The 23,443-nt window shown below is 34.0% G+C and overlaps 1 protein-coding gene across 1 annotated transcript; it reads right to left on the minus strand.

The window, feature by feature from the left end:
• Positions 1 to 7,747: 7,747 nt before the first annotated feature.
• Positions 7,748 to 17,882, minus strand: LOC133332324 (divergent protein kinase domain 1C-like). The gene is made up of 6 exons (XM_061540725.1): positions 17,722 to 17,882; positions 17,504 to 17,656; positions 17,303 to 17,440; positions 9,887 to 10,095; positions 9,683 to 9,820; positions 7,748 to 8,159 (listed from the first exon to the last, which is right to left on the minus strand). The coding sequence occupies exons 1-6, from the start codon at positions 17,869 to 17,871 to the stop codon at positions 7,748 to 7,750; spliced, it is 1,200 nt and encodes a 399-aa protein (XP_061396709.1). The 5' UTR covers positions 17,872 to 17,882.
• Between the last annotated feature and the right edge of the window lie 5,561 nt (positions 17,883 to 23,443).

Genomic DNA, 23,443 nt, shown 5'->3' on the forward strand with positions numbered 1-23,443 from the left:
CTCCAGAGACAAAAGATCAATCCAAACAATGGACTGAAGCTGGAGGAAGTGTCCCAGAGAAGGCAAAAACAATTCAATCGGTTAGTAAGGTTATGACAACGGTTTTTTTGTACTTCGAAGATATTTTATTGATTAAAAAACGGTAAAACAATAAATTCAGAGTACTATTGCAACTTTTTGGATCAATTAAATGTACAAATTCGAGAAAAACGTCCTGGCTTACAACACCACCAAGACAACACACCAGCGCACTTGACCACCCACCTTATTCTCCTGATTTAGCTCCCAGTGACTTTTACTTGTTCCCAAATCTAAAAAAATCCTTGCTAGCAACCGTTTTACCTCAAATGTAGATGCAATTACAGTTGTAAACCACTTTTTTGAAGACCTTGAGGAAAACTATTTTAATCAAGGGATAGAATTGCTAGAAAAGCGTTAGACTAAGTGTATTCAAGTTTCTTGAGATTATATTGAAAAATAAAAATATTTTTGAAAAACTAACTATTCTCTTTCATTTAGCCTATCAAGAAGTTTCCGAATCGTGCTCGTAAATCTGTCTATTATAATGTTACTACATTATATTTAAAACAAACCCAAAACAGCGAAATGTATGTTAACCTCAAACCAAAACTTCTGTCATGTCGGCTGGAAAATGAATTAAGAATCTAAATAATCGGATTATTATCTTGGAAAATATTGGCCCTAATAAATTAATTCTTTTACTTGGCAGGGAATTTATAAAGAAAAGTTACAAACATAAGTCAATAAATGTCTGATATTAAGTGTGCCATGAAATTCTGTCCTATGTAATAACGAGAGGGACACAGATTTGTCTAAATAAATTGATAGCTTCACATTTGGCAAGATGAATGCGGATTACCCACATGAATATGGAGTGAGTCACAGCTTACCATCGTGACGTACGCTTTGATATATGATTTTTACTTGAATGCCGACATTTCTCTTGGATCTGATTAACTCTGAAATGTTTTAAGACAATTCTACTTAGCTGGACAAATTAAATATTAGTTTCACAGGCTGGCAAACCTAGCTGTAAGTGAAATTGTTGCCTAAGAAACAAATGTGTCATTGCTATCGGAAAATATTTGGCTACATCAGAGCTATATCAAAATCTGAACCGATTTCAACAAAACATAACAAACGTCATTTTCGACTCAATACAGTACGGTATTCCAAATTTTGTCGGAATCGGACAATATTGGGTATATAGAGCACCATTTACATAAACCGAACATATATATATATATATATGTGTGTGTGTGGGATCTGCAATGGTTGCCAAAACTAAAGCAACTGAAATTGCAAACGGAATAAATGGCCAGTACATTTTTTTAAATATAAACGTATAGTAATATTTTTTTCAGAAAAAATAGGTAACTGAGTCTGGGTTTATACATGCAATTTTTGTAAGCAATTCTGCTGAGTTCCATGGCATAATTAAGAAAGGTAGTCTCATTTGAGAATTTTATGATGGCAACCTTTTATACCCTTCACCACTCTGTGGTACAGGGTATTATGTCTTTGTGCATATGTTTGTAACAGGCAAAAGGAAATGAGATAGGCACATGGTTCCTTTTGAGAATATGCATAGAATCACTTTTTGAGTCGATTTATGCATGTCCGTCCGTCCGCCTGTCTGTCGATGTTAACTTGTAAACAAAGTGCAGGTCGCATTTATTATCCGAATTGGATGAAATTTGGCCCAAGGACGAACCCTATTGAAATTGGGAAAAATCGGTTCAGATTTAGATATAGCTCCCATCTATATTTTCGTCCGATTTAATGTAAACGGTCCCTATATATCTTTCGATTTGAAATTTGGTACAGCGTACTGAATTAGGTCTAGAATGATGTGTGCAAAGTTTCGTGAAAATCGGTTCAGATTTGGATATAGCTCCCATATATATTTTCGTCCGATTTAAGGTAAATGGTGTACCAAAAACCCTATATATCTTTCGATTTGCACGAAATTTGGCACAGCGTAATGAATTAGGTATAGAATGACGTGTGTCAAGTTTCCTGAAAATATGTTCAGATTTGAATATAGCTCCCATATATATTTTCGTCCGATTAAAGGTAAATAGTGTACCAAAGTCCCTATATATCTTTCGATTTGCGCGAAATTTGGCACAGCGTAATGAATTAGGTCTAGAATGATGTGTGTCAAGTTTTCTGAAAATCGGTTCAGATTTAGATATAGCTCCCATATATATTTTCGACCGATTTTAGGTAAATAGTGCACCCAAGTCATTTTATATGCTTAGATTTGCACAAAATTTGGCTTAGCATACTAAATTGAGTAAATGGGTCTCCAAAGTCCCTACATACCTTTCGATTTGCACGGATTTTGGCATAGGACACTGAATTGGGTGCAGAATGATGTGTGCTAAGTTTTGTGAAAAAACAGTTCAGATTTAGATATAGCACCAATATATATTTTCGTCCGATTTAATGTAAATTGTGCACTAAAGAACCAAAGATTGGCCGACCCGCACACAATTTTGTACAATGTACTGAAGTTACTATAACCTTGTGTGTGTGTCAAGTTTTCTTGAAATTGGTTCAGATTTGCATATAGCTCCCATATATACTTTCGGCCGATTTTAAGTAAATGGTGTACTAAAGACCCATAGCTAGGCCGATTGGCAAAACTTACTGAAATTAGTATAAATTTATGTTGATTGTAAACCAAATAATCAATGGCTGCTTGATTGATATTGCATTTTAAACAATGAAGCATACCAAATAGCATGCGTAAAGTTAAAAAGTATGAAATCAATGTTCCTTCGAAAAAACGACATCTGTAAAGATACATATGTAGAATATTCCCAAAGTGGTGAAGGGTATCATATAGTCAGCCCAGTCCGACTTTACTACTTTCCTTACTGGTTTTAATTTGGAACTAATCTATCAATTTTAAATAATATGAAAAATAAATTCCATAAAATTTTACGTATATCGACTGGCATATTTTCAATAAATTAAACAAAATGTATTTTCTATAGCTGAACATTGCTCTCAAGATTTTCATTTAAATTTTGAAAGCTGAATACTGTCCAAGGAATATTTATGAAAAAATTGGAAAGATATGGCTGCATGAGACTACATTGTATAATTATGCCATGGCTGAGTTGTTAGAAGGGGGAAGAAATTCAAAAAAAAAAACCAGATTTATTCACATAAAAAAAAACAAAATAAAAAAATATAAACTCAACATTTATTTTGAAATAAAAAATATTATGTGCAAAACAAATTTGACTCAATTTTTGGCTGGTCAAAACTAAAGCAACTTTTTGAGTTTTTCTTATTACGACAGCGCACCTACGAGGCATTGCATCTATAATACCATTATACCAATACCATTATTTACCCACCTTCGTCATTCCCAGTTCCCTTGCAATACTGAGGCTTAAACTTTTCATTTTTTCATCTTCTCGCGGTATTTTTTTCGTGTCTGAGCCTTTAATATTAAACTTTAATTCATCCGAGGACATAATATTTCTGCATTGAGTCCGGCTCCAATTAATATGAGCTTTTGTGAAACTTAAATATGGCTTTGCGACTTTTTCAGGAATAAACGGCATTTCTTCATTGCTCAGCTACCATAGCTCTTTCGCGCTCTGGTCTTGACTTTATATCCAATGATCACCTTTGCACCAACTTCGTTGAATACTTAAATGGGTATTTTATACTACTGCGTCAATTTGTTGGCTAGTACGAAGTGATATTCTTTCACAGCCTTCCTTCGTGATGAACTGTGATTTTTATACCCTCCATCATAGTATGGAGGGTATATTAATTTTGTTTTTCCGTTTGTAACTCATCGAAATAATAATTTCCGACCCTATAAAGTAAAGTATATTCTTGATCTATGACGATATAGCCATGTCCGTCTGTTCGTCCGTCTGTCTGTTGTAATCACTCTAGCCTCTAAACGAATTGAGATAGATCGCCAAAATTTTGCATAGAGTCGACTTTTGTGTGCAGGCAGGTCAAGTTCGATGATGGGCTTTATCGGTCCACGTTTAGGCACAGCTCCAATATTAGGGTTACCCCCGTTAATATCAGTATTTTGGGGTTCTTGAGCGCGTTTCTCAACCGAATTCGCTGAAATTTGGTACATTGGGTTTTTATTGGGTACGAAATATCTCCACTAAAAATAATAAATATAAGTCCAGTTTTTCTGATAGCCCCCCAATATAAGGGTACCCCCAAATTTCGGTATTTTAAGGTTCTTGAGCGCGTTTTTCAACCGAATTCGCTGAAATTTGCTACATTGGATTCTTATTGGGTACTAAAAGTCTCCACAAAAAATTCCACTTTCCCCTTTTTTGGTAGCCCCCATATAACGGTACCTCCTAATATTCAGTATTTTTAAGGGTTTTTATCGTATTTTTCCTCCGAATTTGCTGTAATTTAGTATTTTGAGTTCTTAATAGGTACCAAATCTCTCCACAAAAAATATGAATATAGGTAAATTTTTTCGGATAGCCCCCCACAAAAAATATGGATATAGGTCCATTTTTTCCGATAGCCCCCATATAAGGCTACCCCCAATTTCCGGTGTTTAGGGGTTCATTAGCGCGTCTTTCAACCGAATTCGCTGAAATTTGGTATTTTGTAGTAGTATATGGTCACAAATCTCCCCACCAAAAATTATTAATATTCACCGCTTTTTAGGGGTAGTCCCCATATAACCCCCTTTTTATACCCTCCACCATAGTATGGAGGGTATATTAGTTTTGTTTTTCCGTTTGTAACGCATCGAAATAATCATTTCCGACCCTATACAGTATATATATTCTTGATCAGCGTAAAATTCTAAGACGATCTAAGCATGTCCGTCTGTCCGTCTGTTGTAATCACTCTAGCGTCTAAACGAGTTGAGATAGATCGCCAAAATTTTGCACAGAGTCGTCTTTTGTCTGCAGGCAGGTCAAGTTCGATGATGGGCTTTATCGGTCCACGTTTAGGCATAGTCCCATATAAGTTACCCCCCAAATATCAGTATTTTGGGGTTCTTTAGCGCGTTTTTCAACCGAATTTTCTGCAATTTTGTATTTTGTAGTCGTATATGGTAACAAATCTCCCTACTAAAAATTATTAATATTCGCCCGCTTTTTGGGTAGTCCCCATATAACCCCATTTCTATACCCCCCACCATAGTATGGAGGGTATATTAATATTGGTTTTCCGTTTGTAACTCATCGAAATAATCATTTCCGACCCTATAAAGTATATATATTTTTGATCAGCGTAAAATTCTATGACGATATAGCCATGTCCGTCTGTCTGTTGTAATCACTCTAGCGTCTAAACGAATTGAGATAGATTGCCAAAATTTTGCATAGAGTCTGCAGGCAGGTCAAGTTCGAAGATGGGCTTTATCGGTCCACGTTTAGGCATAGCTCCCATATAAGGGTACCAATATTCCCCATCTTCGAAATTGAATTATAAATTAAAAATTTCTGAAATTTGTAATATGGTTTACCCTATGGTTTACATAATCCGATTTTAGACATGTCGGTATAGGTCCACTTTTTGGTATGTTCCTTGTTTATATTAAAATAGTTATCTGATTTGTTCCGCGTTTTGAGTTTGGTTCTAAGACTCTGTTGTAATCATTTACCCTGCGGAGGATAGCGAAATAAAAAATTAGAACTTAACAGTACATTTACATTTAACCGGATTTCGTTAACCCAGTAGGTTTCAATTGTCATTTCCTTTGCATATATGTCAAATAAATCCTCATAAAGTAGGTTAACCCGGTAAAAAGTTCTAATGTACAAGGAGTTTAAGGTTTGATAATGAACTATAGCCGCATTTAGACCTAGCCCCTGTGTGGAGGTTACAGAAGGAGTGGACCATCTTCGAATTTGAACTAAGTTTGGAAGAAATAATAAGATGGGCAATGTTTGGATGAAATCTAAATTTTCTGAAACGGATTTGGTCCAAAGGAACATGGGGTCTAGAACCAATATTTTGATGAGGCACATTTTCACCGTGTTAAAGTGTTTACACCCACATTAGCCGTAAGGCTGAGGGTATAATTATCCATTAAAAAATTCTGTAATTTGTATTATGGTTACATTATGGTTTACATAATCCGTTTTTATTGGTTCACCTTTTGGTATATTCCCTATATTTTCATTTCTAGTACCTGTCAGTATATGTATGGTGGAGGGTATTCAAAGTTCGGACCGGCCGAACTTAACGCTTTTTCACTTGTTTGTTTTGTCTAAGCAAAAATTGAGACAGTTTGGTTTTCATACATTATTATTTATATCAAAATGAATTTTGTAGTCATGCTTGCGTTTTTTTTGAGTTAATAAAGTGCCCGATTTAAAACCAACACGATATGTTTATTCTTGAAAAAGTTATCTGGCATTTAGTATCTATGCAATTTTAGTTGCTTTTTGACACCAGAGAATATATTAATATGAACCGATATCAACGAAACTTAACACACATCATTCTCGACTTAATTCAATAAGTTATGCACAATTTCGTCTAAATCGAAAGGAATATAGGGTCTTTGACGCACACAACTTCACATAGGGCAATCTGTACCAATTCAGTATACCGTGTAAAATTTTGTGTCAATCGGTCAAAGATTGTGACTTGTGAGTGAGAAGCAATATCAAAATCTTAACATTTTTTTTCAATTTCAACAGGGAACGAGCTTGGACAAAATAAGTGGACTGTGCCAAATTGAATCTCATTCGGATCATAAATGTGGCCTGTACTTTGTTTAAAAATTAACATGGACGACGACAGTCGGACATGTATAAATCGTCTAGAAAATTATCTCGTTTCCTTTTGCATGTTGCAAACATATGTACAAAGACATAATATCCTGTACCACAGTGTGGTGAAGGGTATAAAAAGGGTTATAAGGGGACTCCCCCAAAACAGGCCGAATATTAATTATTTTTGGTTGGGAGATTTGTTACCATATTCAAATCCAAAATATCAGAAACCCCAGATTACCGAGAATATGGGTTAATGTTATATGGGGCCTACCGAAAAATTTCGACCAATATGTGGATAATTTTTGGAGGAAGATTTGATATCCAATTAGAACCAAACATTACAGTCAATTCGTTAGAAAAACTTGTCCAAAGTCCTCATATTCCTCATAAGAACACAAAATATCGAATTATTAATATACCCTTCATAAATCATGAAAAAAATTGATATATGTTTTATTTGCGTTTACTTTTGAAATCACGAAATGGATAACCCATTATAACGATAAAAAACTATCATGTTTTTAATTATAATACTCAATACAGTACAAATTAATAAAAGACTCAGCATATATATTTAATGAATTATATTATTTTATTTTTAATATTACTGCATAATATTGTTCTATTTTACTTATAATAGCCGTTAAAAAAGATGAGCATTAAGAGTAAACATTTGTTTTAGTTGCACTATACTAAACCTAATTAAAATATATTAAGGAGGGTTTTCAATATTCTTCTTAGAATTATAAAGTATTTTGCGATAAAGTAGATAACAACAATAGTGTTGCCGTTGCCGTTGTTGTTTTTGTTAATTGATTGAATGCAGGCGAGATGGAAAAAGGAGTATTCGTATGGCTTTGAGCCAACTCCTTGGCCATTCTTCACCTTCGCTCTCTTTCTAAAGGAATGTCTGTCGGTTTATTTTTAATTATTGCTCTTTAGTTGTCACTTGTTGCCACTTTCAATTCAAGTTTTCAATTACTGCCAACTACCGCCTCCTTTGTTTCAACTTTGTGCAAACGTTTCATTTCATTGTACAATCGTAAAGCCAACTCCGTGTTTGGAGCATACAGTCGGCCCGGCACATGCAGATTGTTAAACTTGGATGGGTCTATGCAATTTTTAACCATTTTCATTAAAGTCTTGGGTGTTTTAGCCGATGCCAATAGCCCGGGAAAGAGGCCACCTCCTTTGAGAATTTTATCACAAAATATTTGCAAATTATTGTTTTGTTGAATGCCGCTGCATGTGGATGTTTTTGCATCACATTTGCCCATACAATAGTGATAGTTACAATCAGCATCCTCCTCACAGGATGAACCATCCGATAGACGTTTATCGATTTTCGTCTCCACATAAACATGTTCGGCATTTTCATATTTGATTCTGAAACGACAAGAAAGTAAGTAATATTTTTATAAATCCAAATATTTTTATAAATTCAAATATTTTTATACATCCAAAATCTGCATTAAATAAAAATTTCTAGATAATTAATAAAACATATTATTATTTAAGGCGTTTTAAATATATATGACACATAGCACAACATTTCATTGCTGACATTAAATCTAAACAAGTAAAAAAGCGTTAAGTTCGGCCGGGCCGAACTTTAGATACCCTCCACCATAGATATACTGACAGGTACTAGAAATTAAAATATAGGGAACATATCAAAAAGTGGACCATGCCGACATTTCTAAAAACGGATTATGTAAACCATAACACAAATTTGTAATGGATAATTATAACCTCAGCCTCATGGCTAATGAGGGTGTATACACTTTAACACGGTTAAAATGTGCCTCATTGAAATAATGGTTCTAGACCCCATGTTTCTTTGGACCAAATCCGTTTCGGAAAATTTAGATTTCATTCAAACTTTGCCTATTATTTCTTTCAAACTTAGTTCAAATTCGAAGGTGAGGAATATAGGTCCACTTCTTCTGGAACCTCCACACAGGGGCTAGGTCTAAATGCGGCTATAGTTCATTATCGAACCTTACGTTCTAATTTTTTGTCTTGCTATCCTCCGCAGGTTAAATGATTGCAACAGAGTCATAGAACTAAACTCAAAACGCGTAACAAATCAGATAATTATTTTAATATAAAAAAGGTGGTTATATGGGGACTACCCGAAAAGGGGGCGAATATTAATAGTTTTTGGTAGGATAATTTGTTACCATATACGACTACAAAATACCAAATTGCAGCAAATTCGGTTGAAAAACGCGCTCAAGAACCACAAAATACCGAAAAATGGGGGTACCCTTATATGGGGCCTACCCGAAAAAATGTTCCTATATTCATAATTTTTTTACTGGATAGATTTCGTACCTATTAAGAACTCAAAATACAAAATTACAGCTATTTCAGAGGAAAAATACGATAAAAAGCCCCCAAAATACTGAAAATTAGGAGGTACCGTTATATAGGGGCTACCAGAAAAAAGTGGACCTATATTTAAAATTTTGTGTGGAGACATTTTCAGGGAATTCGGTTGAAAAACGCGCTCAAAAACCTCAAAATATGGAAAATGGGGGGGGGGGGGGGGGGTGGTTGTTATATGGGAGCTATGCCTAAACGTAAATTTCAGCGAATTCGGTTGAAAAACGCGCTCAAAAACCTCAAAATATGGAAAATGGGGGGGGGGGGTGGTTCTTATATGGGAGCTATGCCTAAACGTGGACCGATATATCCCATCTTCGAACATGGCGTTCCTGCAGACAAAGGACAACCCTATGCAAAATTTCAGCTCCCTATCTCAATTCCTTCAGAAGATAGTGTGATTACAACAGGCGGACGGACATTGCTAGAATAATGAATATTTCGATGAGTTACAGACGGAATAACAAAATTAATATACCCTCCATACTATGGTGGAGGGTATAAAAACGATATAAACTCACCTTTTATCTGCCGTCACTCCAAAATTACTTATTTTCATTTTGCACATTCTCAACGGTTCCGGTTTCATTTCATCCATTTTAAAGACAAATTCCATGAGACTCAAAGCATATTTAAGTCGTTTTTGCCAATCCGATGATCTAGAATTAAAATTAAAATTAAAATATTGAGAATCTTAGAAGACTCTGGAGATCGCCCCAACTTACATGTATTGCAAAAGGCTCTGTTCCGTTTTTAAAATATTCAAACTTTCTGTTGCATAGTAGGGACCACATGAACCCAAGACCGTTGGAAATAGACTATCTTCGTCGTACAGTTTACTCATCATATAATTATTGTCCTTAAATAGGCGCCAGAAATTCAACATTTGTTGTGGATTGTTTTTGTCAATTTCCTGATTGACCAAAGCTTTAATCTGAAACAATTTAAATTATTCAATAATTATTTATTTAATTTTTTTGAACATTATATCATCATAAAAACAAGTAAAACCGAACTTGTTGCACTCCCATCATGTGGTGTGCATGAAATTTATTAAATCGGGACATTTATATGGTGACTATGCGGTAGTATTTATTCCAAATTACAGGAAATCAGGATGGAACAGTGAAACTTAAACGGGATTTGTGCTATTTTAAAATATTAACCTATGTTGAATAATTTGTGGGAGGACAATTTTTATTCATCAAATTATAGCCACTTCGCTCTATGTGCCAGTAATCCTTTTTTTTTTTTTGCAAAAAGTCCATCTTGGGACATTGAGTATTACATTCAAAGTCGAAATTTCATAAAATAGTATACAGATGGAACAGCTGATTATAATGTAAAAAAGACAGTACGGAAAGTAGTAAGGTCGGGCTGGGCCGACCCTCACCATTTTGGGTATTTAGAAGATGTATCCTAAAAAACATCGCGTTTATGAAGAATTTTTCACAAGAAATTGAACTAAATTAAATATGTGAACCGAATAACATCAATCCATTAACATGCATCTCTTTAACCGATGTTAAATTACATTGGGACCGATTTAGAGCAGAGCTCCGATTTGCTCGATTTTACTCGCGAGTGAAAAATACTCCCGAGTGGAAGTACGAGAAGAGTACTCTTCACTCTTTTATTTTGTTTGGGAGTGTTCGCGAGTACTCCTTATTGAAGAAAAAGAGTGAGAGTTAAAACGTTCGAAATAGAGTAAGAGTTCACTCTAAGGGTGAAATCAAGTGGACAATTAAATTTGATTTTTTGGTTGTTTGTATGTGCGTAGTAGCAAACTGTTAATGTTGTTGATCTTTTGTGTGATGTGGGGAGATAGATCATATACATCATTACACATGTGACAAGTTACAAACCAAACATCACAAAACAAACAAAGAACACAAACAACATCAAACGGAACAACGGTATCAAAAAAAAAAAAAAATAATAATAAAAAAGTACTCGACAAGAGTGGAATCTGCTGGATTTGGAGCGAATTTCACTCCCAATCGAATACGAGCGAAGCACTTGCGCTCTTATTTGAGTGGAAGAGAAAACTAGAGTATACTCGTTTTACTTTTTCTACTCGCAGGAGTACTCCCGCTCGAATTCGAGCAAGTTTCACTCTTTACTCGAATTCGAGCGAGCATTTCGGAGCTCTGATTTAGAGTCGTATGTGTACTATGGGACATGTTTATTCTTGTCTCAATTTGATACGTTGTACAAAATTTTCGTGTCAATTGGACAAACATTAGGAATTTGGTGCAACATTTATTTAAAATCGGACGAAAATATATATGCGGCAGCCCAAATCTGAACCGATATCAACGAAACTTGCCACAGATTAATTTCTGTACATTGTACAAAACTGTGTGGCAATCGGAAAAACGTTGGTCCTTTAGTGCACAATTTACATAAACTCGGAAGAAAATATATCTAAATCAGAAACGAATTTCATGAAACCTTACGCACATTAGTACGCTATGCCAAATTTCGTGCAAATCGAAATATGTATAGGGACTTCGGTTCACCATTTACATTAAATAGGACGAAAATATATATGGAAGCTATATCTAAATCTGAACCGATTTTCACGAAACTTAACGCACATTATTGTAGACTTAATTCAGTATGCTATGCCAAATTTCGTGCAAATCGAATGATATACAGGGACTTTGGTGCACCATTTACATTAAATCCGACGAAAATATATATGGGAGTAGACAAGAATGTAATCGTACAATGAATGCCCATCCACATAACACAATAACACATACACAATAACATTGAATGAGCGCAAATGAATTCAACCACCGAAGTTGTGTTGTTCTTCGTTGTGCTTTGTCTCATCAAACGATCAAACTCGAAAGCGTTACAAGAACAAGTTATACAATATCAACGAGTCCAATGAGTGAATATCATGAATTGTATTTTGTATTCTCTGTATTCATTCAACGACCTAACGTTAATAAAAACTGGTGGGCATTCATTCTACAGGTACATTCAGGATGCAATAATAAGGTGATGTATCAAAACAAAAATCTTTGTTTTTGACTCGAACATCTGTCAAATTCTGTCAAAATTTGCATGAAATGAATAAGAAAAAACAAAGGAACAGAAGGGCTAACCAATAATGACTAAATCTATATCTATATATACATATAAACGAGTTGCGTTATAAGTGACTGATCATCAACGCCCAGACGAAACGGCTAAAGCTAGAAACTTGAAATTCGGCATGTAGGTTGGGTTTTGTGGGGAGGCGTGTGATAAGGCGGGGTTTTTGGATATTCGTACTAAAAAGTACTAAAAACTGTATTACGCGGGAACGGTTAGATGTAGAATTCTGAAATTTGGTATGCAGGTTTGCCTACGATAAGCGAAGTGGTAAATGTGAAAAAAAAATTGAAAAAAGCTTCTAAAACACGAACTACGCGCAAAAATATTTTTTGGAATTTAGTACTAAAATGGTACTAAAATGTACTAAAACTGTATTACGCCGGAACGGTTGGAAGTAGAACTCTGCAATTTGGTATACAGCTTTGTCAATAACAATCTGAATGGCATGTGTGAAAAAATTTGGAATTTAGTACTAAGAGGTACTAAAAAGTACTAAATATTATATTTGAATGAAACCAGTAGAGATACTTATCTGAAAATTGATATGTAATTTAAGCTATTACAAATTGAATGTTTTGCAAAAATATATTTTGGAAATTAGTACTAAAACAAAAATATTTTTTTTTGAAATTAATACTAAAATGTACTAAAAAGTTATGCATATTATATTACAATAGAACCAATAGAGATCGAAATCGGGAACTTTGTATACACCTTTAACATTATATAGCTTTTACTATTACTAAAGTGGAGATAAAAGTACTAAATAAAAAATACGATGGAGACGTTAGAAATAGAAATCTGAATGTGGTACGTTGATTTAAATATTACGTTGTCCATAATTTTTTGAAATTAGTACTAAAATGGTACCAAATATTAAATGACAACTGAAACTGTATAGATTAAAATTTGAAACATAGTAATTTTTTTAATTATTTCACATATAATGATATGCATATATATATTTGGAAATAAGTACTAAATTATGTATGTTATAGAAATATACTAAATATTTGTTTGAAAAATGGGAAAATGTACGCAAAAAAATGGTATAGTGAAGGAGTTTTTTCCCTGGAAACTACTAAACATTTTACATGGGTATTGAGCGATTAGAAGTGGTAGAGTTTGGAATTCGTGTACTTGGCTTCTAAAATAAAAATATAATTACTCCCAGCGTCATAAACAAATTAATACGACAGAAATTGGCATTGCCTAATACGCCAAAAAGTTGGTAAATTGTACTTAAAGGTACCAACAAGTACTAAATATTGGGTAAGGTAGAACGGATAAAGATAGAAACCTGTTATTAAATACTTATATGGAAGAAAGACGTTAAACATTTATACATAAATATTTTCTAGAAATAGGATTAAAATGTACTAAAAAGTACAACACATTGTATACTGCGGTACGGGTGGATATAGAATTTGGTACAAGGCTATTTCTATTAAAAACAATGTCAACAACTAATTATTGTATACGACAGAAGGATTGAGGTAGAGTCCTGCCATTGTGTATGTATATTTAGCTATAACAAATTAATTTTTTTTTTTTGAAATTTGTACTTAATAAGAAAGGTTAGAGAAAGGTATCCGAATTTTAGTATTTATCTTTGACTATGGCAATTAAAATATTTAATGGAAATATTTTTCGAAAACTTTTACTAAAAATTACTGACAGTTACATGAAAAATAATTTCCAATCCCACCAAAATAAATTTCTGCAAATTTGCAAAATTTTATATTAGAAATTCGTATTATAAGGGTACACAGGTACTAAAACGCACTACATATTTTACCATTAGTATTAAATTGCCGAAAGAGGCAAAAAACGATTGAAAAACGTATTATTTGCATTAGTTCATCGGGAGACTCAATTTAGTACAGATTTTTCGAAATATTTCCAAAATTAAAGCTAAATTAACCTTTATTTATTTTAACTATAAAAAATCCGCTAACGACGTAGCGGGCCTATGCTAGTAGAATATAAACTGACAATTTCGAGTACTGAACATCCTCCATAGGAGGACCCAAATTAAAACGCATCCTGTTCAAAATTGTGTTCAAAAACCTCAAAATAAAATTTGTGAAGTACCGCCATTTAGTTGATACACTGTTGGGCAAAACTAAAGCAATTAAAATTGCAATTTTGGGGGTAATCGACAGCAAAACCATTATTATTGTTTACGGCAGCACATTTACGAGACATTCAATCAATAAAAGTTCAATTTGATCTTTGGGTATCCTGAACCTTTTATTGACCCTCCTCCATGCTTCCCAGTTCCCTTGTAATACTTTGGCATGAGCTTGTCATTGTTGCACTTTCTCCCGGTAATTTTTTATGTCTGAGTATTTAACATTAAACTTTAATTCATCCGAGAGCATAATACTTCTCCACTGAGTCGGATTCCAATTAATATGAGCTTTTGCTAAAGGCAATATGGCTTTCCGATTCTTTTCAGAAACAAAAGCCCGTCCACGTTTTGGAAACTTAACACACATCATTCTAGGCCCAATTCGTTACGCTGTACCAAATTTCGTGCAAATCGAAAGATATACAGGGACTTTGGTGCACTATTTACCTAAAATCGGACGAACATATATGGGCGCTATATCTAAATCTGAACCGATTTTCACAAAAATTTACACACATTCTTCTAGGCCTAATTCATTACGCTATGCCAAATTTCGTGCAAATCGAAATATATATAGGGACTTTGGTGCACCATTTACTTTAAATCGGACGAAAATATATATGGGAGCTATAACTAAATCTGAACCGATTTTTCCCAATTTCAATTGGGTTCGTCCTTGGGCCAAATATGTGATCTATGCCAAATTTCATCCAAATCGGATCATAAATGCGACCTGTACTTTGTTCACAAAAATACGTGGATGGACAGACGGACGGACGTGCGTAAATCGACTCAGAAAGTGATTCTATGCATATTCTTAAAAGGAACCATGTGTCTATCTCGTTTCTCTTTGCCTGTTACAAACATATGCACAAAGACATAATACCCTGTACCACAGTGTGGTGAAGGGTATAATGATATATAAAAATCGAAACAGGTGCAGAAACCAAAACCTAGCAATTATAACGATAAATAAAATTTTACAATGGTACAATTTCTTATCCATAAATTATTATTTATGCATAACGAATTTTGAATTTAATTAAATACCCGATTTTGACGAGTTACAAACGTTATAATATGCCTTTCATACTTTTGTGGAGTGTATAGAAACTACAATATATATTCGAGTAATTCGGATACTATTGTAGAACTCGAATGCGCTTTACACACTTCATTGTATAAAACATGTTCGTAGACAAACTCGTCGCAGTTGTTCAAACTTTGTGAGTTACAACATACATTTATACCGAAGTCAACAGACACAATGAATATCGTGTTCGTCGAGTATGAATCAAACAAATACAACGAATTCGAAACTCAATGCACTTCATTTCAAACAAATTTATAGAATAGAAGGCATTACTTTGTGTGAGTGACTCATGGGTGGTGTTTTTGTGCATTCATGCAGATGTCTATATGGGAGCTATATCTAAATCTGAACCGAGGGACGGACATGCCTAAATCGACTCAGAAAGTGTTTCTATATTATATTCTCAAAATGAACCATGTGTCTATCTCGTTTCCTTTTGCCTGTTACACAAATAAGCACTAAAAATATTACCCTGTACCACAGTGTGGTGAAGGGTATAAAAACCGCTAGAAACAAATACAGTACAGTACAAAATACAGTACCATTGATTATGTAAAAATGTATGACAAAATATAATTTGGACAATTATTCTATAAATCCGTGATTTCTTGAATTGTAAGTCGGAGTCACGGAGAAAGGCTGCAAAATAACATCAGTTCGTACTGACCAACAAATTGTCATACCAGTAAAAAAAACTACCTATTTAAGACTTCAAAGGAAGGGAGAATGTTATCGTTGGAAATAACCTCAAGAACGGAGCGTGGACGAGCTATGTTAGCAGGTCAACTATCAAGAAAGTCATATGATTTCGGAAAAAAATAGAAAAGCCATATTGGATTCCGCAAAAGCTCATATTAATTGGGATCCGATTCAGTGGAGAAATATTATGCTATCAGATGAATTAAAATTAAATATTTAAAGCTCGGACAATGACAGTGAGAAGATCATATAAATCGAGGATCAAACCTCAGTATTGCAAGGGTACTTGGAAGAATGGTGGGGGGTCAATAATGGTAATGGGATGTTTTACTTTTTATGGAGATCGATATATTTACGAGATTTATGATATAATAGATCGGATTGTTTATACAAATGTGTTGGAAAACGCTACAGTCCCCTCTGCTGAACAAAATAAATATACCTCTTGACTCAGCAATTACAGGTGTGCTACCGTAATCAAAACTAATGTTTATGCTGTCGATTACTAGCAAAATTGACTTATTTATAAGAAAAAATCAAAAAGTTGCTTTAGTTTTGACCAAGCAAAAATTAGGACAATTTAGTTTTCCATAGAAATTTTTTGGATTTCAAAACATGCCAGCCTTCGAGAATTCTTTATATTTTGGTATAAATATGGCTAATGCCTTCAAAATGCCTAAAATTAGTCGGTACAATTATATCTGAGCCATACCAAAACATAAAATTTGATTATTTTTGGTAAGTAAATTTGACACCCCATGAGAACCTGAAAAATTAGCTTAGAACCAATTGGATTAAAAATGTGCCGAAATTTAGCATGTAGCTTCAAAATATCGAATATGTGGGGTACAGTTATATGGGGGCTACCACTATGGGTCTATCTCGTTTCCTTTTGCCTTTTACAAACATAACAGTTTATAACAGGAATTGTTTAAAATGATTTTTCGTCATTATTGCATTTGTTCTCTAGGCATTGGACTTTTATTTTTCAAAAAAGAATGTACTACATTTTTTTAGGCAATACATCTCATCTCGCTTCAGCAAAATATTCTCCTTAATCGATTTAATGTTGCGTCTTTTAATGCTTCTCTGTTCTCCACTTACCATATTATCATCCAAAGTGACATTGTAGGTGAGGGTAATGTGCATTTTAACAATGTGATGGAAATTTTCAATTTTTGGATACACCTGCAGGCCACGACTATTTATCCAACTTAGATCATCCTTAATGTGGCGGGCAAGCTAAAAGAAATAAATTACTTGTCACAGATTTATTTCACTTGAAGTCGAATCACCAACACCAACCTTAACAGCATAGACATCACCGTTTTTCTCCGCTGTGAACATAATAGTGCCCATATCAGTTTGGGGACATTTAAACGACTTAAAGGACTGTTCGTTGGCACACAACTCTTCGCACAGCGTACCGCTGTATTCATAATTTTTATATTTCTTACACTGAAAGCACAAATAATTATTTATTTACAATCGAATAGGTTCCTCAAAATAGCGGGGCATCTTACCATATAGGTGAGACTATTTTGTGACATAATTTTGTAGCAAAATTCCAAATTCATGTAGGATACAATTAGCATAAAAATGGCCGCCAGTATGGCCAAAAGGATACAACGTTGTAAAATCGTTCGAAATTTTCTCTTGAAGGCATGCAACATTTTGTTTGTCGAATATTCTGTGGCTGGCTGCTATTTAAAATGCTATTCGAATTAATTTTGATTCGTTTTAATTTAGTTCTTAAATTTTAACACAATTATTAGCCTATTCCTTTTGTTCATTACGCCTTCTTCTGTGTATTCTAATTGGTGTGTTACGTTTGCTGCCTGGCTGTTTTGCTTTCTCTGTTTTGGTCCAAACAAAGGGAATAGTTTTTGAGCTGTTATGTTTTGATTCCCTGGTCCTCCTCGTGTTGTGGGTGCTTTGTTTTTGGTCATATCCTTTGCATACTATATTATGTTTACGTTTACAAATGAGTAGCGGCAATGTCCGGGAAATCGCAACCAAAAGGATATGTTACGATTCGGCGCATTACATTTTTATCAAACAGTGATGGATATATAAATGTGTATAGTGAAATTTCGCAAAATTTTTTGACTGTTACGGGTTTAGTCATTTTAAAAAAATATACTGGACATAAGTAGAATAACTATGAGGAGACCACAGTGGAACCAGCAATTTTGAAAATATTTTTAATCGAGTGATTCTGTTATATGATGGACAAAACAGCATAACAAATCATGATAAACCAGTTAATAAATCACCAAAAACGGATGGTACCGACTTGATGACGTACTACACCACTTTGGTTATATGCAAGGGGTTCAATGGAGCCATGACTTAATCTTAATTGATTCTCAGCAAGTTACTTCACTTCAAGGACACAAGTCAGACATTCATAAATGCACTCTACAAGGAACCGAAGTCGGACCTTTTTTATAACGAAAAACTCTAAATTATTCAGAGCCAATTTTTGGGGAAAATTAAAAGATTTTCTTTTCCCCTACTGTCTCGACTTCTACTGTAATTAATAATGGACGGGGTTATAATATAGGGGATATACCAAAAGTGAATCTATACAAACAATTTTTCTTAAATATATTTGTGAACCTCATCGTACAAGATATTGTCTAAAATCTAAAAACCCCAAAACTTGGATCGATATTGATACACTTGATAGAGGGGAAAATCGGAATGAATTATTATATGGGGGCTATGACTAAATTTAGACCGATATAGCTCGTACATTGTCCAACTCGATATTTTAGTTTTGTATCTGAATACCTTCCGTCACACTAAACATTCAGAATACGAAGTGGAGTACCCAATAAGTTAACTATTTTAATCTATATATATATAAAAGAGCTTAGTGAAATTTGGAATGTGGGTCACTGATGGAAAGTTAGAAAGATGTGGAAAAGGGTTTTTGGAAATTCGATCTATAAATGTACTAAAAGTACTAAATTTAGTTCTAATTCTACATATATTGAACATATATAGCTAAAATCTTGAAATTTTATATAGAATACAGGTTGGGAAATGGTGTTGATGTATAGAAATGGTTTAAGACTTTCGTACTTATCTTTTTTAAACAGTACTAAATGGTACTAAATTTGGTACTATTTGCATTTAGATGAGTGTATATAGATGGAATCCTGAAAATCGGAATTAGGACCAATGTTGGAATACAGGATTGAGGTAGCTTTAAAAAATCGTACCTTTGTGTACGAAAAGTACTTAATGGTACTAAATTTGGTGCAAGTTGGATTTCGGTTCACATATAGAGTTGGAGTCTTGAAATTGGGAATTAAAATGGCAGTTGCAGTGTAGAATTGAGGTAGTTTAGGAAATTCGCACTTATTGGTACGAAAAAGAACTAAATCGTACTGGATTTTGTTTAAACGGATGAGCTCAAAACCTGAAATTTTGCATTGAGCCCCGAATTTTTTCCGCAATCTTAGAACAAATTTCTGTTCACAGATTCAATGCAACTACACAAAAATGGGTACTGTATACAAAGTATAAAAACGCCAAAAATTCTTCTCGTCATCTGTCATCAAATTGCTATAATGTGATTATTTTGTACAGTTCATATTATAACACATTTGCAGGTACTATAAATTTATAGCGTAATATATTATTTGTGTTATATTATTAACGTTTTAAAATTTCGAAAATTGGAGAATAGTGATATCATAGACAAGGACCACATATGTGCCTTAGTTGCTGTACTGTACACAATAAGGATAGCATTTCTAGATATAGATGGCACTATGTTCTAACGTGTATTTAATCAGTTCTAAATGCAAATATTCTAAATATTATTTTATTAGAAAATTTCCTCCTACTTTATATTTAGTTAAAATGTGTTCCGATGTTGTTCATATAATACTGTAATTTAATATATAACAAATTTAGCAAATAAAGATTTGTATATAATTTCATTGTGTTTGCAACACCTCGAAATATTCCTACCAACACCTTATATTGTTGATGCGTATTAAATTAATGTTGTGGGTAAAAAATTCTCCGCATACAATTCAAATTTAAGGTCACTTTCGGCATTTTTAAGTTTTAGATACATATACCAATCGATGTGACTGGTATTCAGTTTCTAGCCAAAAACTAAACGATTTACTCAACCTTTTGCACAAATTTTCCGATTGTTCCCATATTAGGATTATTAAACTGAATGAAAAATTCAATAAGCATTTAAACGCCCACTATCATAATAAATCCGAAAAACTGTAATGTTTCTCGATGCTTAAAATTTAGTGGTTTAAAATTGAGAAATGTCAAATGACATTCGGTGTGGTTCACATTTTTTATATCGATCTCTAAGATTTAACCAATTTTAAATTAAGGGAACCCCCCATTCTCGGGTTCAAAAATGTCAAGAATGTCCCTACAAAATTCAGGTGAAAATCTCAAGAACTCTTGAAGATATAGCCGATTTATTGTGTCTGCATCAAGTGACGGCTAAAGGGCTTCTCAAACTTTAAGCGCGTTTTCTCTTTTGCGAATGGCGGGTACGATAACTCAAAAACTAATAACCCAATCGATTCCAAATTTTTACACGATCGATGTGACTGGTATTCAGTTTCTAGCCAAAAACTAAACGATTTACTCAACCTTTTGCACAAATTTTCCGATTGTTCCCATATTAGGATTATTAAACTGAATGAAAAATTCAATAAGCATTTAAACGCCCACTATCATAATAAATCCGAAAAACTGTAATGTTTCTCGATGCTTAAAATTTAGTGGTTTAAAATTGAGAAATGTCAAATGACATTCGGTGTGGTTCACATTTTTTATATCGATCTCTAAGATTTAACCAATTTTAAATTAAGGGAACCCCCCATTCTCGGGTTCAAAAATGTCAAGAATGTCCCTACAAAATTCAGGTGAAAATCTCAAGAACTCTTGAAGATATAGCCGATTTATTGTGTCTGCATCAAGTGACGGCTAAAGGGCTTCTCAAACTTTAAGCGCGTTTTCTCTTTTGCGAATGGCGGGTACGATAACTCAAAAACTAATAACCCAATCGATTCCAAATTTTTACACGTTTCTCTGTGAGCGTATAGCTATCGTATGAACTAGGATAAAGCCAATCGGTGAAGATATTCCTTATTTTTTAACTTATTTTGTGGTCAAAAATCGGCGATTTTCCAAAAATATTTTTTCAAAGGTCCGCCATTTTGTTTATTTTAGAGCGAAGTCAATAATCCGAATTCATACGAGAGCCAGACATGTACTCTTTCTAACCCAGTTGGAATTTTCGGACTCCGATGTTCCAGTGAAGAGTTATCATGCCCGCCATCAAAAATAAGGACCAGCCCATTGAAAATCTTGAAAAATTAAAATCGAGAATAGGGGGGTTCCCTTAACTCGATTACCACTAAACCGTATTATTGCACTACACTATTGGAGAGGACTTTTTCAGGTGGAACAATGGTGAGGTGTTTTACGGTCTGGCGAAGTAATATATCCCAAGAAGGAGGTAACAACCTGCAGCAAGTTTCATTGTTCAACAACATATATAAATTAAATGAGAGGTGCGGTCAACGACATCTCCCTCGCAAATATGAACGACTTTGTAGTTAAAATATGAAAACTATCAATGTTCAAAGGAATCCTCACCCCTTGGTCAATATGTCCTTAATATATTCAATTGAAGAAGCTAAGGAAGCATCAATATATCGGAAAGGATCCCAAATTCATAGGTAGCATTAAACAAATATATGGTAGGTGGATTAACTCTTCTAAAAATTATGATAGAGGGGCTAAAATAGAAGATTCGTTTATCGGCATTGTTCATAAAAATATGAACATGCTTGGCTTCATTCATTTTATTTTATGATCACTTCACATTTATGCATTTCATAAATGATGTTCAAGTGGTTTTATGATAAGTGGCTAATGTAGTCACAAGATCTGTGTGTGTGCGCTGATAATAAAGAATCAATAGAAGTCCACACACAGAGATATTGGTGCGCTCATTTGATGAGAACAAATGAACGCAACCCCATGGGCACTGTGAGAACTGATAGTTGTTATATGTTTAAGGGAACCCCCCCATTCTCGATTTTTTATTTTTAAGATTTTAAATGGGCTGGTAAATGAATACCAATGCTTGTTAAGGTTTGTAACTTGGCACATATATATTTGAAGATTTAAAAAGGAAGAAAAATAATTTACCAAAATTTGTTGTTGTTGTTTTTTGGGTTCAAAGAAAAGTCCATATTTTCGATGGCGGGCATAATAACTCCTCACTGGAACATCGGAATCCGAAAATTCCAACTGTGTTAGAAAGAGGACATGTCTGGCTCTCGTATGAACTAGGATTATTGACTTCGCACAACAATTAACAAAATGGCGGAACTTTGAAAATTTTTTTATGGAAAATCGCCTATTTTTTACCACAAACTAAGTTAAAAAATAAGGAAGATCTTCACCGATTGGCTTTATCCTAGTTCATACGAGAGCTACACACTCCCAGAGAAACGTGTCAAAATTTGAAACCGATTGGATTATTAGTTTTTGAGTTATCGTTCCCGCCATTCGTTTTGAGAAAACGCGTTTAAAGTTTGAGAAGCCCTTTAGCCGTCACTTGATGCTGACACAATAAATCGGCTATATCTTCAAGAGTTCTTGAGATTTTCACTTGAAATTTTGTAGGAACATTCTAGAATTAGAGTAGATTCGAATTAAATCAAAAAAAAATTTGACACCGAGAATGGGGGGGGGGGGGGTCCCCTTAAGAGTAGGCTAAGTTAGATTAGTTTATGTAGTACTTAAGTCAGAATATTTCATAAATAAATTAGAATCGAATCAGCCTTCAACCAATATAGTCGTTTCCTTTCTCCCGCTCTCTACATTTGGTCCTTCGAGCCGGATTCAAATATTTCGATATATTTGATCCTTCAAGATAAACAAAATAGAACCAGCGGTAAAAAAGAAAAATGTTTAAATTAAAAAAAATAATAATAATAAAAATTAAAAAAAGACCCTAGCGGCAAAATAAAGACCCAAGAGGCAAAATTAAAAAAGACCCAAAAATAAAGTCCCCAGTGACAAACTTAAAGACCCCAGCGAATCAGCATTCAAGCAAGAAAGTTGTTTCCTTTCTCCCGCTCTTCTACAGGCTTTTTGAAACTATAAGCCGGGACGTAACCTAAAATGTGGGAGGCAATATTTCCAAGACATTTATAAGTATTCGGATTAAGATTT

The sequence above is a fragment of the Musca vetustissima genome, unplaced genomic scaffold (assembly GCF_032173495.1).
Source record: "Musca vetustissima isolate MV318-11 ecotype Yass unplaced genomic scaffold, APGP_CSIRO_Mvet_v1 utg39908, whole genome shotgun sequence".
NCBI classification, from domain to species: Eukaryota; Metazoa; Arthropoda; class Insecta; order Diptera; family Muscidae; genus Musca; species Musca vetustissima.